The sequence below is a fragment of the Macrotis lagotis genome, chromosome X (genome assembly GCF_037893015.1).
Source record: "Macrotis lagotis isolate mMagLag1 chromosome X, bilby.v1.9.chrom.fasta, whole genome shotgun sequence".
NCBI classification, from domain to species: domain Eukaryota; kingdom Metazoa; phylum Chordata; class Mammalia; order Peramelemorphia; family Peramelidae; genus Macrotis; species Macrotis lagotis.
In genome coordinates, this window is record NC_133666.1 from 628810517 (window position 1) to 628826084 (window position 15568).

At 35.7% G+C, this 15568-nt stretch overlaps 1 protein-coding gene across 3 annotated transcripts in view; it reads right to left on the reverse strand.

Moving 5' to 3' along the window:
- Positions 1–15568, reverse strand: part of LOC141500466 (adhesion G protein-coupled receptor E3-like) — a 79638-nt gene that overhangs the window by 15526 nt on the left and 48544 nt on the right. For all 3 annotated transcript variants that reach the window (XM_074203645.1, XM_074203646.1, XM_074203644.1), the window contains 3 exons: positions 15066–15231; positions 13713–13829; positions 9918–10108 (listed from right to left, as the gene is read on the reverse strand). In XM_074203645.1, coding sequence (XP_074059746.1) covers positions 9918–10108; positions 13713–13829; positions 15066–15231 — 474 coding nt within the window. The remainder of the gene's footprint in view (positions 1–9917; positions 10109–13712; positions 13830–15065; positions 15232–15568) is intronic.

A 15568-nucleotide genomic window follows, 5' to 3' on the forward strand; every position in this document is an offset into this window, starting at 1 on the left:
GCCCATCTTAATTCTAAACCCAGTATTCTATTCACTTAAATCCATTCCTATCACTTTGATAGAACAATGACCACATTAAACTCTCTATGATATACTATGATACACTTTTAGTTTTTCAAATATTTTTATTTTTGAAATTGCAAATAAACTTTTTTTTAACATTTAAAAAAATAATTTGAGTTCCAAATTCTCTCCCTACCTTTCTTTCTTCTACTATCATTTAGAAGGCAAGTGATTTGATATAGATTTTCAATGTGCAGTGGTACAAAACATATTTCCATATCAGTCATATTGTGAAAGAAAACACAGATCAAAAAATTCCTCAAGAAAAACAAAGTTGAAAAAATATGCTTTGATCTGCATTCAAACTTCACCAGCTCTTTCTTTGGATATAGATAGCATTTTTCATCATACTTTTGGGATTGTTTTAGATTATTGTATTTCTGAGAATAATTAAATCATTCACAAGTGATTATCATACAATCTTCTGGTTACTGTGCATAATATTCTCCTGATTCTACTCACTTTGCATCAGTTCATGTCTTTCCAGATTTTTCTGAATGTATCCTGCTCATTGTTTCTTATAACATAATAGTATTCCATTGCAATCTTATACCACAACTTGTTTACTTGTTCCTTATTTGATGGATATCCCCTTAATTTCTAGTTTCTTGACTCTACAAAAAGAGTTGCTAATAAACATTTTTGCATTTGCATTGTTGCATTTGCATTTGCAAAATTCTTTGAGATACAGATTCCTAGTACTATTTCTGGGTCAAAGGGCATGCAGAAATTTATAGCCCTTTGGACATGGTTCCAACTTTATCTCCAGAATGGATGAATCAATTCACAACTCCACCAACAATGTGTTAGTGTACCAGTTTTTCCACATTCCCCCCCAACATTTCTCATTTTTCTTTTTTTTAATATTAGCCAATCTGATAGGTATGTGGTTGTATCTCATAGTTGTTACAATTTACATTTCTATATCAACATAGATAGCTTTGATTTTTTTCAGCTGAAAATCATATCTTTTGACTGTTTATTTATCGACTGGGGAATGACTTGTATTGTTATAAATTTGATTCCATTCTCTATATATTTGAGAAATGAGGCCTATAGTAGAAAAACTTTCTGTAAAATCCTCTCCCCCCTCCCCCAGTTTTCTATTTTCCTTTTAATCTTGGTTGCTTTGATTTTATTTATGCAAACCCTTTAAAATTTAATATAATAAAATTATCCATTTTGTAATGCTTTCTATGTCTTGTTTGATTATAAATTATTACCTTATCAATAGATATGACAGGTAACCTATGTTATGCTACCCTAATTTTCTTTTGATTTCACCTCTTAAGTCAACTCATGCACCAATTTTGACTTTATTTTCTAATATGGTATGAGATGTTGGTTTATTCTTATTTTCTGCCAAGGTGCTTTCCAGTTTTCCCAGCATTTTTTGTTAAGTAGTGAGTTCTTGTCCCAAAAGTTCTGATCTCTGGATTTATCCTTTATTACGATGGTTATTTATAACTATATTTTGTATACATAATCTTTTTCATTGATCCACCACCTTACTTCATAAACAGTGCCAGATTGTTTTGATGATTACCATTTGTAATACAGATTGAGATTGACTACAGCTAAATCACTTTCCTTTGCATTTTTTTAATTTAATATTCTTGACCTTTTGTTTTTCCAGATAAATTTGATTATTATTTTTTCCTAGCTTTAAAATGCAATTCTTTGATAGTTTGAAATGGCACTAAACAAGTAATTAATTTAGGTAGAATATTCATTTTTTATATTAATTCAGGCTACCCATGAGCAATGAATATTTTTCCAGTTGTTTAGATATAATTTTATTTGTATGAAAAGTGTATTGCCAGTGTGTTTATTTAGTTCTAGGGTTTGTCTTGGCAAATAGATTATGATACTCTTTTTTTCAATGATTGTGAAAGTTGGTTGCATCGTCACTATGATCATTCACTTGTCCTAATCAATCATTCAATCAACAGTTATTAAGCACCTACTGTGTTCTAGTGATGCACTAGATTCTAGGAGTACAAATATCATAGTGAAATAGTTGAGTCTGGGGCAGGTAAGTGGCACAGTGGATAGAGCACTGGCCCTGGAGTCAGGAGTATCTGAGTTTAAATCCGACCTTAGACACTTAATAATTACCTAGCTGTGTGACCTTGGGCAAGTCACTTAACCCCATTGCCTTGCCAAAAAAGAAAGAAATCATTAAGGTGTTTATAGTCTAGTTGGTGAAGACATATATGTATATATGAACATATGATGATGATATTTGTCCTTTGTTCTCAAAGAAGACTGTGTCATGGGGAGGTGATGCCATGACAAGGACATGAATTGAGCTCTTAATTGCTAAGTTAAAGGTCTCATTTTCTACTCCAGAGCCATCTGGGTCCAGTAGCAAGATATGAATAAGGATGACTGGAGAATACCCTGGATATGAGACAATCAGGGTTAAATGACTTGTCCAAGGTCTCACACAGCTAGATTTTGTGTGAAGGCACTAGCAGTTGGGATTATGAGAAAGACTTTATCAGGAAGGCACTTGAGCTAGTCCTAGAGAGAAGCTGAAGGGGCCCATGGATGGAATTAAGCAAGGAATTTATCCTAGGCATGAAGAAGAGTTAATGCAAAGAAGAGGTTAGAGATGGAGGGTTGTGTTTGAGGAACAGTAAGGAAGAATTTATATTTTATGTTAGATTAATAGGGAATAGTAGGGAATAGTAGTAGTAGTAGCAGTAGTACTAGTACTAGTAGTAGCAGTAATAATAATAGCAGTAGTAGTAGTAGCAGCAGCAGCAGCAGCAGCAGTAGTAGTAGTAGTAGTAGTAGAAGAAGAAGAAGAAGAAGAAGAAGAAGAAGAAGAGAAGAAGAAGAAGAAGAAGAATAGTAGGGAAGTCTAGTGTTTATTGAGGAAGGAGGGACATTATGAAACCTTCACATTAGGAAAATTTCCTTAATAGCTCTGTGGAGGATAAATTACAGTGGAGAGAGATTTGAGGCAGACAGATCAATTAGGAGGCTATGCTAATGGTCCAGGTAAGAGCTAATTAGGATATAAATCAGGATTGAAGCTAAGTAGAGAGAAGGGCTCAGATTCAAGGTATGCTTGGAAGAAGACTTGACAGTATTCATCAACTGAATGGATTTACATGGGATAAAGGAGAGTAAGGAGGATGTTACAAGGATGCCTAACAAAAATAATGGTGGTGCCTTTGACAGAAACAAGGAAGTTAGAAAGAGGGAATGGATTTCAGTTTTGGATACATTTGATTTGAGATCCCTATGGAACATCCTTGTTGAAATAGCCATTGGTAATATAGGACTGAAATCTGGGAGAGAGATTAGGGCTAAATATTTAGACTTGGAGGCACATTCTCTGAAACTTATAAATAATTTTCATTTTGTTTCACAGCCAGTATGTGTCAGAGACAGGTTTTAAATTTAGGTTTTTCTGAATCTGTGGGCAGCTTTCTATCCAGTACAACACTCTGCTTCTCTAATTAAGCTCCTGTGAGTTGATATCTGTGTGTGTGTGTGTGTGTGTGTGTGTGTGTGTGTATGTGTGTGTGTGTGTATGTATGTGTATGACAGAGAGACAGAGGCAGAGAGACAGAGAAATAGAGAAATACGGAGATACAGGCAAAGAGAGACAGAGAAAGAAAAAAGAAAGGAAAATAGAGAAAAAAGAACCCAGGATAGAACTTTGGAGCAGATCCACAGTTAGGGGGCATGATATAGTTGACAAACCAGCAAAGGAGATTGAAAAGGATCAGACAAAAAGATGGGAGCAGAACTTAGAGAACTTAAAGAGAGTGCAGTGTCATGAAAACCCAGAAAGGAGAGAAAATCAGGAGTAGAGAGTGGTAGTGAACAGGGTCAAATGCTATAGAGGGGTTAAGGAAGAAAACTGGTGATGAAGAGATGCTTGGTAATTTTGGAGAGAACAATTTCAGTTGAATAATGAGGTGATAAGCTAGGTTTAAAACGGTTGAAAGTGAGTTGGAGGTGAGGAAGTAGAGGTAACAATTTTTTGACTGATGTTTGATTGATAAAGGGAGGAGATATTGAGTAATAGGACTAGGATATGGTAGGATCTAGTGAAGATTTTTTTCCTCTTTAAAAATATGATATCAATGAATCAGCTTAGTGGCACAGTGGATAGAGCACCAGTTCTGAAGTTAGAAGGACCTGAGTTCAAATCTATCCTCAGACACTACTAGTTTTGTGGTCTTGGGAGAGTCACAACTCCAATTGCCTCCCCCCTGCCCCAAATATGGTGTGACTTAATATTTTTCTAAGCAACAGTGAAAGAATCCATAGAAAGACAGATTTAAGCTTAGAGATGGGGGATGATGGTAGGATAATCTGCTGAAAAAGATGGGATCAAGGGTGCATATAAAATGACTAGCCTTGTTAAGTTGAAGGGCTACTTCTTCATGAGAGGTTGTGGTCAAAGAGAAGGAACTGGGTTAAGATATCATGGATATATGAGATGAATTAGGGTAAATGGCTTATTTTTTTCAGTAAAGCATGAGTCAAAATCTGCAATCATGAGGTTAATAGGGGTGTGGGGAAGAAAGTTAACCAGATTTAAAGTGAGAAAAGAAAGTTGACAACTCATATAGGAAGTAGGAGAGAAAATCAGTCAGGAAAGAAGAAAAGAATTACATTTTAGCAGCATTTGAGAAGTGGAGGAGGTTGATCATGAGAGTAATTCAGGCTTGGGAGTTGGAAAGATATAAGTGACTATAAGACAAAGAAAGAGGGACTATAGAATAGAAAGTTGTGTTAAGGTGAACTGGATAAGTGAAAATACATGAGGAACGGAGGAAAGTGAAGCCAGAGCAGAAGTCCTAGCCTGGGAAAGTACTGAGTGGTAAGAGAGATTGAAAGTCATATTAAAGGTGAAGATAGTAAAATTAGGTTTGATACTAAAGCATAGGGAATGATGTAATGATAGGAGATTATGATCAGAATCACCTATCATTATGTCTAAGAAAGATGGAGACCAGCAGACCCATAACTAGGAATTTTTGGTGCCTGGATATGTGGCCTGAATTTATCCTCAGATGGTGAACAGGCTGGATTGGGGGGGAAGAATTTAACAGAATGTGTGCCATCTGGTAGCATTTTATTTTTTACTATTTTTTCTTAACTAACTAGACTTTAAGCTCAGTTGTTTTTGAAATGCTATAAGTACCCTATAAATTTGGACCCAGGATAAAGTGTCTGTGACCCTTTCCTAGTTCTAATTCTGATGATAAGGGTATAATCTAAATCTAAGTTTTACAGCAGATGTAGAATGGAGGCTAAACATGTTATTTTTTATAAAAAGGAGAAACTGAATATTTCTATGATCTTGCACCTGTTCTTTCAGATTAGTTATTACTGTAAATAAGCAGCTGGGTAGCACTGTGGATAGAGTCCTGGGCTTGGAGTCAGGAAGACCTAAGTTCAAATCCAGCTTCAGACACTTAATAGCTGTATATGACTCTGGCAAGTCACTTAATCTCTCTGTTTCAATTTCCTCAATTATTAACATGAGGATAATAATAACATCGATCTGGCAGGATTGCAGTGAGGATCAAATAAAATATTAAATAAAAGCACTTAATACAGTGCCTGGCACACTGAAAGTATATAAAAGGGCTTATTCTTTTCCTTTCTCCTGAATTAATCAAGAATTCTGGCATGTGGGAGAATGGAAAGGCATTCTTGAGGGTACAGCCAAGATAGTGAATTAGGGATAGTAACCCAGCTGTATTCTTCAACATTCCCCTCCAAACTATAAAACAAAGGACGGAAATAAGATTTTGGAGAGGTAGAGTCAAAAAATGTTAAGGGTGAGACATTTTTCTAGCCTAGGAATACATAGGCAATCCAAAGGACAGGTCTGTGATGCTAGGATGGATACCTGTTTGGAGCACACGCATGTGGTGGCCTCAACAGTAGCTATAGCAGCAGCTTCTTTGAGAGTTCTCAGAGCTGTGAGACAGTAAGGGAGGGGTCAGATAACTGGCCAGAAATAATTTACAGGGGATCCATTTCTGGCATTAGGTTCAGCTGGCACTGATCGACAAGTCTATTGCTCACGCTCAGATTTAGGTCACAGTTCTAGAGCAGAGAGGAACTCTTGTGGTCAATCATAAGGGAGTAGGAGTCCTGGTAAAATTTCAGGGCCAAGAGGAGCGAGTACTAGTACTTGTAGTTGCTGGGAAGCAGTGGCCCTTCCTATTAAAAGTCAGAGCACACAACAGGGGAGCATTGACTATACTTCTCTGCATATCACACCACTTTGGAAGCATTGAAAATTTGTTCATCCCCAGAGCTAGCTCCCAAAAACAGTAGCATAAAAAAAACCTGAAGCTTGACAGTTTCTGCCCATCACTAGATTAGCTGAGCCCAATTTTAACATAAATTTTAAAGTGAGAGAATAGTCTGGAAAATGAGAAAACAACAAAAAAGGAACTTGTTTATAAAAAGCTACTACAGTGGTTGGGAAGACTAAATCACAAACTCAGAAAAAGACAATAAGGCAAAAACAGCTATAACAAAAGTCTCTAAGAAAAATGCTAATTGGACAGAAATCCAACAAGAATTGCAGGAAGAATTAAGAAAGAGATAAGAGTGCAAAGGAAATATCAATGAAAGTGAGTTAAGAAAATTTTGAAAAGTAAATTAGCAACTTAATAAAGGAAGCACAAAAATACTGAAGAAAATAACACCTTAAAAACAGAATTAACCTAATGGTAAAAGAGGCACAAAAATTCACTGAAGGAATTTATTAAATTCCTTAGAAAGCAGAATAGGCCAAATGAAAAAGGAAACATAGGAAAAAATTAATTAAATTCCTTAAGCAGAATAGGTGAAATGATGAATATTAAAATAAATTCTCTCAAATAAATACTCCTTTAAAAAGTAGAATTGGCTAAATGGAAAAAAGAGTTACAAAAACTCATTGAAGGAAACAATTCCTTAAAAATTAGAATTTGCCTGACTCCACGAAACATTTAGAAACATTAAAACAAAGTCAAAAGAATAAAAAAGAAAAGAAAATATGAAATATTTCATCAGAAACACTGGTGATCTAAAAAATAGATTAAAAAAGGAAAATTCAAGAATTTTTGGACTATTAGAAAGCCATGACTAAAAAGGAATCAAGTCATCATATTTCAAGAAATTATTGGGGCAGCTAGGTGACATAGTGGGTGAAGCACTGGCAGAGTCAGGAGTACCTGGATTCAAATCCAGTCTCAGACACTTAATTACCTAGCTGTGTGGCCTTGGGCAAGTCACTTAACCCCATTTGCCTTGCAAAAACCTAAAAAAAAAAAAAAAAAAAAAGAGAAGCTGCCCTGATATCCCTGCTCCAAAGGTAAAATAGAAATGGAAAGAATCTACTAAGTACCTTCTGAAAGATATTCCAAAATGAAAACTCCCAACAATATTATAGTCAAACTCCCAGGTCAAAGAAAAAAATCTTACAAACAACCAGAAAAACACTTTTTAGAACCACAGCCAGGATAACATAAGATTTAGTAGCTTCTACATTGGAGGACTTAAGGGTTTGGAATGTAATGTTCTGGAGGGCAAAGGAATTATGATTACAACAAAGAATTACCTACCCAGAAAATGGATTATAATTCTTTGGGAAAGATAAAAGGATATTTAATGGAATAGAAGACTTTCAAACATTCCTAATGAAAAGATCAGAGCTGAATAGAAAATCTGATAGTCAAACATAAGATACAAGAGAAAACCTGAAAGAGGAATTATGAGGATCTCAATAGGGTTAAACTATTTACATTCCTATATTGGAAGAAGATTCATGTAAATCCTAAGAACTTTAGGGTTCATTATTAGGATAATTAAAAGGAGTTTACATAGAAAGCATGGGTGTGAGTTGATTATGTTGAAATGATCTCAAAAAAAAAAATGAAAGGGTGAAAAAAGAGGAATGCCCTGGGAGGAAGAGAGAGGCAGAATATGGAAAATTTTCCCACATAAAAGAAGTATGTAAAGAGGAACTTTTATAATGCATGGGAAGATGGGAGAGAGTGGCAGACCATGCTGAAATCTCACACTCAATGGAATTAATTCAAAGAGGGAAGAATACACACACACACACACAAACACACAGACACATTTGGTTGTGTATAAAAATCTATCTTACCCAATAGGGAAATAGTAGGTAATGGGAGAATGGGATAAAAGGGGATAAAAGAAAAGGAAAAGAAAAAAGGGATCAAAGGGAAAGAGAATTAAGGGAAGTATTAGTTAGAAGCAAAGTAAAATAGACTTTTGTGGAGGGACAGAATGAAAAGAGAGAGAAAATAATACATAGAAGAAAACGGGATGGAGGCAAATACATAGTTAACTGTTCATAACTGTGTTTGTGAATGGGGATGGGTTCACCCATTAAAATGGAAGCAGATAGCAGAATAGATTAGAAACAAGAATCCAACAATATGTTATTTACAAGGACACATTTGATACAGAAAGATGCACACAGTTAAAATAAAGAGTTGGGGTAAAATCTAATATGCTTCAGCTGAAGTAAAAAAAGACAAGGGTAGAAATTATGATCTCAGACAAAGCAAAACAAAAAATAAACCTGATTTTAAAAAGTGATAATAAGGGAATCTACATTTTGCTAAAAGATACCACAGACAATGAAGTAAATAATAATTTTTTACAAGTTTCTCAATAAAGGCTTCATTTCTCAAATACATTGAGAATTGAGTAAATTTTATAAAAATAAGAACCATTACCCAGTTGACAAATAGTCAAATGATATGAACTGACCATTTTCAGAAGAAGAAATCAAAGCTATTTATAGTCATATTAAAAATGCACTACTGATTAGAGAAATGCAAAATTACAAAAAACTTTGAGGCACTATCTCATACCTGTCAGAAATGACAAATGTTGGCAGTTATGAGGGGAAATGAATATACTAATGAATTGCTGGTATAGAAATGAACTGATCCAACCACTCTGGAGACCAATTTGTAATTATACTCAAAGGGTTATAAAACTGCACTTATTCACCCAGAATTACTTTTATTGAAAAGGAAAAGGACTTATATAATATGCATAAAGATATTTATAGCATCTTTTTATGTGGTCATAAAGAATTTGAAGTCAAGGGCATACTAATTAGGAACTAAGTAAGCAAGTTTTGGTATATGATTGTGATAAGAGTACTATAATGCTACAAGAAATGATGAGTGGGGTAATTTGAAAAACTATGGCAAGAGTTATATGAACTGATGCAAAGTGAAGTGAGAAGAACCAGTAGATCCTTATTCATAGGTCCAGCAATGTTGTAATGATGCTCAACTGTGAAAGACTTGGCTATTCTAATCAATAAAATGTTTCAAGATAAATCTAAAGGATTCACAATGAAAAAATATATCCACCTCTAGAGAGAGAACTGTTAACACTTAAATGCAAATTGAAGTGTCATTTTTTCACTCTACTTTGTTTTGCAATATGGCTATTATAGAAATATATTTTGCATGATTTTATATGTATAACTGTTATCATATTTCTTGCTTTCTCAGTGAGTGAGGAAAGGGATAAGAGAAAGAATTTGGAAAATAAAATTTAAAAAGAAAGTTAAAATAAATAAATGCTTTACAAATTTTTAAAAAAAGAAAAGGTAAGTATTCTGGGAAGTAAAAACCCTAACTTTCTGAATGTCCATCCTTTGTTCCATTTGCTCTTTACATTGTTCTGATAAGGGGAAGGAGAAAGGTCACTATTTATGAAACATTTACTCTATGCCAAGCACTTTACAATTATTATTTCATTGAATCATTTAGTCACTCTGCCCACTTTCATGAACATGTTGCCTATTACCTGTGGTTCATACCCACCTGTATATGCTGAAACTCCAGAACAACAGAAAGAGGGGAAGATTCAGAATGCCAAGATCCTATAGCAGTGCTGACTACTTTGGAGTTCAGGTGGATTCCATCAGTCTTCTTCCCATGTCTCTCCTTATAAAAGGATGCATTTAAAATAGTATCAAGGGAAGAATAGGAGAGAAAAGCAACTGTAGTCAGACCTAAAAAAAAAAAAGAAGCAAAATCCTTGAAGACAAAAGGGCAAATCCAATCCCAGGTACCCTCAGAAAGTCAGTGTCTTGGAGTCTCAATCTCTCAATCACCATGCATTTATGAAACACTTGCTTAATGTGATAACCACTGCATTAAGCCAGGGATATGAAGAAAGGAAGCAAATACATCCTCACAAACAGCTTACATTTAAATGGGGGAGCACACACACATATGTATGTAGAAATCAAAACAAACAAGATAAATGCAGAGTAGGCAAGATAACTGTAAGGAAATTGATACTAACAGCTCTCTGTGTGTGCATGTGTGTATGTTGTGTTTTAACCAGGAAGGTTCACCTGGAGAACATGGTTAGACTGAATCTGAAAGAGAGCCACAGATTCTAAAAGTTAGAGGTTAAGAGGGAGAAAACTAGTGAAAGGTGTGGAATACAAAGGATTGAGTAGCAAAGAGCTCAGTATGACTGGATTGCAGAGAGCCTGAAGAAGAGTACTGTAAAGATAATGTAAGGATAATGGAAAGGTGGGAAAAGGTCAGGTCATGAAGAGTTTTAAATGACAAACAAAGGGATTTATATTTGATCTTGAAGGTGGTAGAAAGTCATGGAATTTAATGAGTAGGGGATGATATGGTCAGATCTTTAAGTAGGAAAATTTGTCATTTGAGTACAGGTTGTATTGGAGCAGAGAGAAACTTGAGGCGAACAATTAGAAAGCTATTGGAAGAGTTCAGGCAAGAGGTGATCAGGGCTGATATGTGGGTAATGGTCTATTGAGTGGAAGGAATAGCATATGTGAGAGAAAAGGTGGTGAGAGTAGAAATGACATGAATGGGAAATGATTGGACATGCCAGATGAGCTTGACACAGAGTTGAGACTGGGAGGATGATGGTTCCCTTGACAGTCAAGGGAGGATTGTTTTTTTTTTTTTTTTGGATGCTTTTAATAAGCAAAGGTTTAGAGAGAAAGACAATGAGTTCTGTTTTGGACATATTGAATTTGAAATTCCTCTAGGATATACAATTTGAAGTGTCCAACAGACATTTGGTGATACGAAGAGAGAGAGACTTAGAATATACAACTAAATCTGGGAGTTATCTATTGAGGCAGATGATACTTGAATGTCTAGTAAATGCTGAGATCACAAAGTGAGAATAAAATGGAACAGAAAGAGAAAGGGGTCCAAAACATAACCTTGAACAATTAATGAATGTGTTGTAGCTGAAGACAGAACAAAAGAGACTCTGAAAGCGCAGTCAGACAAGAATGAGAATCAGGAAAAAGTAGTGTTATGATAACTCAGAGAAGAAACAGTATCCAGGAAGAGCAGGTGATCAATTGTGTCGAATCCAGCAGAGGTCAAGAAGAATGAGGATCAAATAGAGGTCATTAGATTTGACAATTAAGAGGTTATCGGTCATTTTGGAGAGAAAACAACTTTAGCTGAATAAGTTGGAAGTCAGATCTCATTCAAAGCAACTGAAGAAGTGGAGGCACTGATTCTTCATACTTTTTTCCCAAGGGTTTCATTGAGAAGGGGGAAATTAGAAGTATGACCTTGATTTTTTCAGGAAAGTATGAGAAAGATCCTAAACAGAGAAAGGAATAGAAGGAATTTGAAAAGCTTGAGGGAAGAATAAGTTTTGAATAGGAATGTGACTAGGGAACCAATTAAAGAAGACTGCCTTGATGTAGTGAAGATTACAATTTTATAGTGAAATTAGTCCACAAGAATTTATGATTTCCTTCAGTTCTAGACAGCAGTATTTGAATTAGAGCAAAGGTAGTAAGTGGTGGAAATAATTGTGTGCTGAGACTTATCAAAGCATGATTAATGATATTATAGGGAAGCAACTGATTCAAGAGTAGAGAATAGAATAGAGTTGAATTGATTCACTAAGGGAGCCAAGATTGGAAAAGGAGAGGATATAGTTAGACTAGGGATGACAGCCTGGAATAGTATTATGGGATGGAGGGATTAGAGGTCATGAATGTATATGGGGAGGTTTAGGGGGGAGAGAGACATAAGGAATGATAAAAAGATTAAAGATTATGATAAGAATCCAGAGGCTGTGAACATTGAAGCAAAATTTTTATGGGTGATGGCAACATCAAGGCTCTAACTAATCCTGTGAGTAACTGAGATGGGTTGTGAGAGCTGAATTGTGAAAAGTGAGGAGTTGTGAGATTGCAGAATTGAGTAGTTAGAATATTTTAAGGAACATCAAAATATATGTTGCTGTTTCCTAAAATGAAGAAATAACATTGAGTGGAAAGGTAGACTATCAACTATGCACCAAACTCAATGAAGAAAAAAGGGAAAATATTTATTGAGTGATAAAATTTGTATTACATGAAACTCAGAGGAGAAATTGCTGAATGATGGTGGCAAAGGGAGAGTCCATAATGGGAAATAGAGGATATTGGAGTCTCCAATCATGACCAATGAGTCAGAGCATATGTGTAAAAGCAACCATTACTGGAAAGAGTGGCCAGAAAAGCCAAGTCATCTAGCCTCAGTGAATGTACAAAGATGAAAGGAATGAGAAGGGGAGAAAGAAGAGGTTTAATATGAAAGTAATTCTGTTAATTGTGGGACAGACCATTCAGAAGGCACCATAGAAGAGTGGGAATTTATGGAGTGAGACACTGGATAGAGTTGAGAGGGTAGGAATGAGAAGGTTGGGCTTAGGGCTTTCTTCAGCACTTGTAGTTGAGAGTCTTGAAGACACTGAAAGTGCCTCTACTTCCTCACTTACTTTTAAACTTCTTTGAGCTGGCACTTAATGAATGCTAGTTGATTTGAATTGAATCTGAATTTAACAGTTGTCAAATATAGGTATCACAATAGATACAGTATAAGATCTAGCATCAGGAAGATCTGAGTTCAAATCTAGCTTCAGATCCTTAATATCTAGTTGACTCTGAATGTTTGCTTCAACTTCCTTATCTATGAAATAAGTTGGAGAAGGAAATGGCAAGCCACTCAGTCTTTGCAAGAAAATCCCAAAAAGGATCATGAAGAGTCAGACACAAAAACTAAATGACTAAATAGCAGTAACTAAAGCTTTCTCCAAAGTCATTCCTTCTACAGAGACTGTAAGCAAGTCATCTGATCTTTTAGCAGTTCCAGATGAATTATCAATCTACATTAGTGAATGGAATCTACACACTGCAAGTTTCCAACACTGATGAAATTATAGATCAGGACAGCAACAGAATAATAATTTGGTTTTTAGCAATCTAATAAAATACATTAAAAAAAAGATTGGGTTGATGATATTTGTAATAGTATTTTCCCAGAGACTAAATTGTCCATGATGGAAGGAAGAACTTGCTCACAATTAATGCTATCCCAAAGTGGTAAAGGGTGGCTAGGGATGTAGCTTCTCTCACTATAGCTCTCCAAGCAACATCTGATGATTATTTGCCATTGAGGTCTATGGCAGAAAGGATATTTGTTTAGACAGATACAAGTTGGTTGAGTCTCCAAAGCCCTTTCTAAGTCAAATACCTGGGGATTCTTTGACATAGAAGGAATATATTGCATTCCAGCCTGTTATAGATGAGTGCAGAGTTCATAAAGTTAGTGTACCTTGGGCATTTGAGTGGATGATATCCATGCAGGGAATTTCCACTGAGTTATTCTGAGCTTTCAGTTTAGTGATGCCATTTTCTTGGGAGCAGTTGCTGATTACTCGTGTTTCAATAGCTGGGAACAACAATGAAACAAGTGAGTCCACCTGCCTTGCCTACTTCTTAGCCAAGAAGCCACCACCATTTGAAGCATCCTAGCTCATTTCCTTGAATAAGTCACATATAATCCCCAGGGCATTATGTGAAATGATAGTTAATTTTGGTACCACTAGCACTTAGGAGAAGAGTTCAGTTATCTGGGCAATGGTAGAAATGTCTGAAAGGCAGCTTCCTTGTCATTTTAATGTCTACTGTATGAGTCTGAGGGATCCACATCAGCTATGCATCTTCATTGTGATTTGGATAGTGGCAGTATAGTTATGTAACATTTAACTTAAGGGTTCACCTAGCACCATTTTCTCATTTTTCAATAAAGTTCCTTACTTTGATTTGACACTAACAAAACTCTTAGTTGGAAGGAGGAATAGACTCATTTTTATGGAACCAGGAACAATGAATGGGTGGATATTTGACATTGGATTGATATCAGGAAAACTTTCCTTGAAGAATTATCTAGAAACTTAATGAGATGTCTCAGGAAGTAGGATCTTCTACTACAAAAGCTGTATGATCAAATATGTATTTGATACAAAAATTTTACATAAAAATATGTATCGCTTGATCAGCCAAGGTAATACTAATTTTTCTAAATCTAATTTGGCTGGTCCCAACAGAACTGTGACTAGGAATTCTAACTCCTGGGGAAAATTAAGTCAAGGAAAGGTGGATTAATTAGCCTCTCCCCATCACCTACATTCCAGTCTGATCCCTGCAGTTTGTCTAGGAACACTACCTAATTTCTGATCTTCACCTTCAGCATTGGTTGAGGTAGATGGAGGAGGGGGAGGTACCAATAGGAAGAGGTACTGTCATGAAGGAAGGAACTCATCACAGAGAGATTGGGCAATGGAATGGAGTTTTTGTTATATGGTTATGAGCTAGAGAAAACTGCCCCTGGAGGGAATTACAGTCCTGAAAGTCAATTACCCTTGCTCAAAAAACACTCATCTGTGGTCTGTATTAAAGGCCTGCCCAACCAATGAATCAACAAAGATTTACTAAACACTACATGCTAGCCATTCTAACCATGTGAATCACTGAATACTACACATTCATTATAGTAACCTGATTAAATGATTTTTTTCTATAGGATTATTTGCTGTTATACTGAGTGGATTGAATCTAGTGAATGTTTGGGATTCTGAAGACACAACCACATTTTATTATAATGACTTCTGGCAAATAAGCTTACCTAGGACAGATTTGTTCTGCAGCTTCTGGATCTCCTCAGGAGACTGGAAAACAGCCTGTTCTAGGCCCTGTAACAGTATTGTTGCTTCATTTCCAATTTCTTTCTTACTTTTAGTAGTCCAAAAGTCATTGGTAGTGAGAAATGATCCAAAGTGGTAAGAAAGACTCTTCAGATGATAAGAAAAAATGAATAATCTCATAAGATTAGAATATCTGTCTAAAAGCACAGTAACTTAGACTAAATTAGGAGGAAGGGTACTAGAATGGGAGAATCAGAAAGATTCTATGATAATCAGGGCAGCTAGGTGGCACAGTGGATAGAGCATCGACCCTGTAGTCAAGAGGACCTGAGTTCTAATTTGACCCCAGACATTTAATAATTGCCTAGCTGTGTGACCTCAGGCAAGTCACTTAAACCCATTGTCTTAAATAAGTAAAAAAAATTTAAAAGAGATTCTATGATATTCAATGATTTTGGGACTAGAGGATGTCAAGCAGCATCTC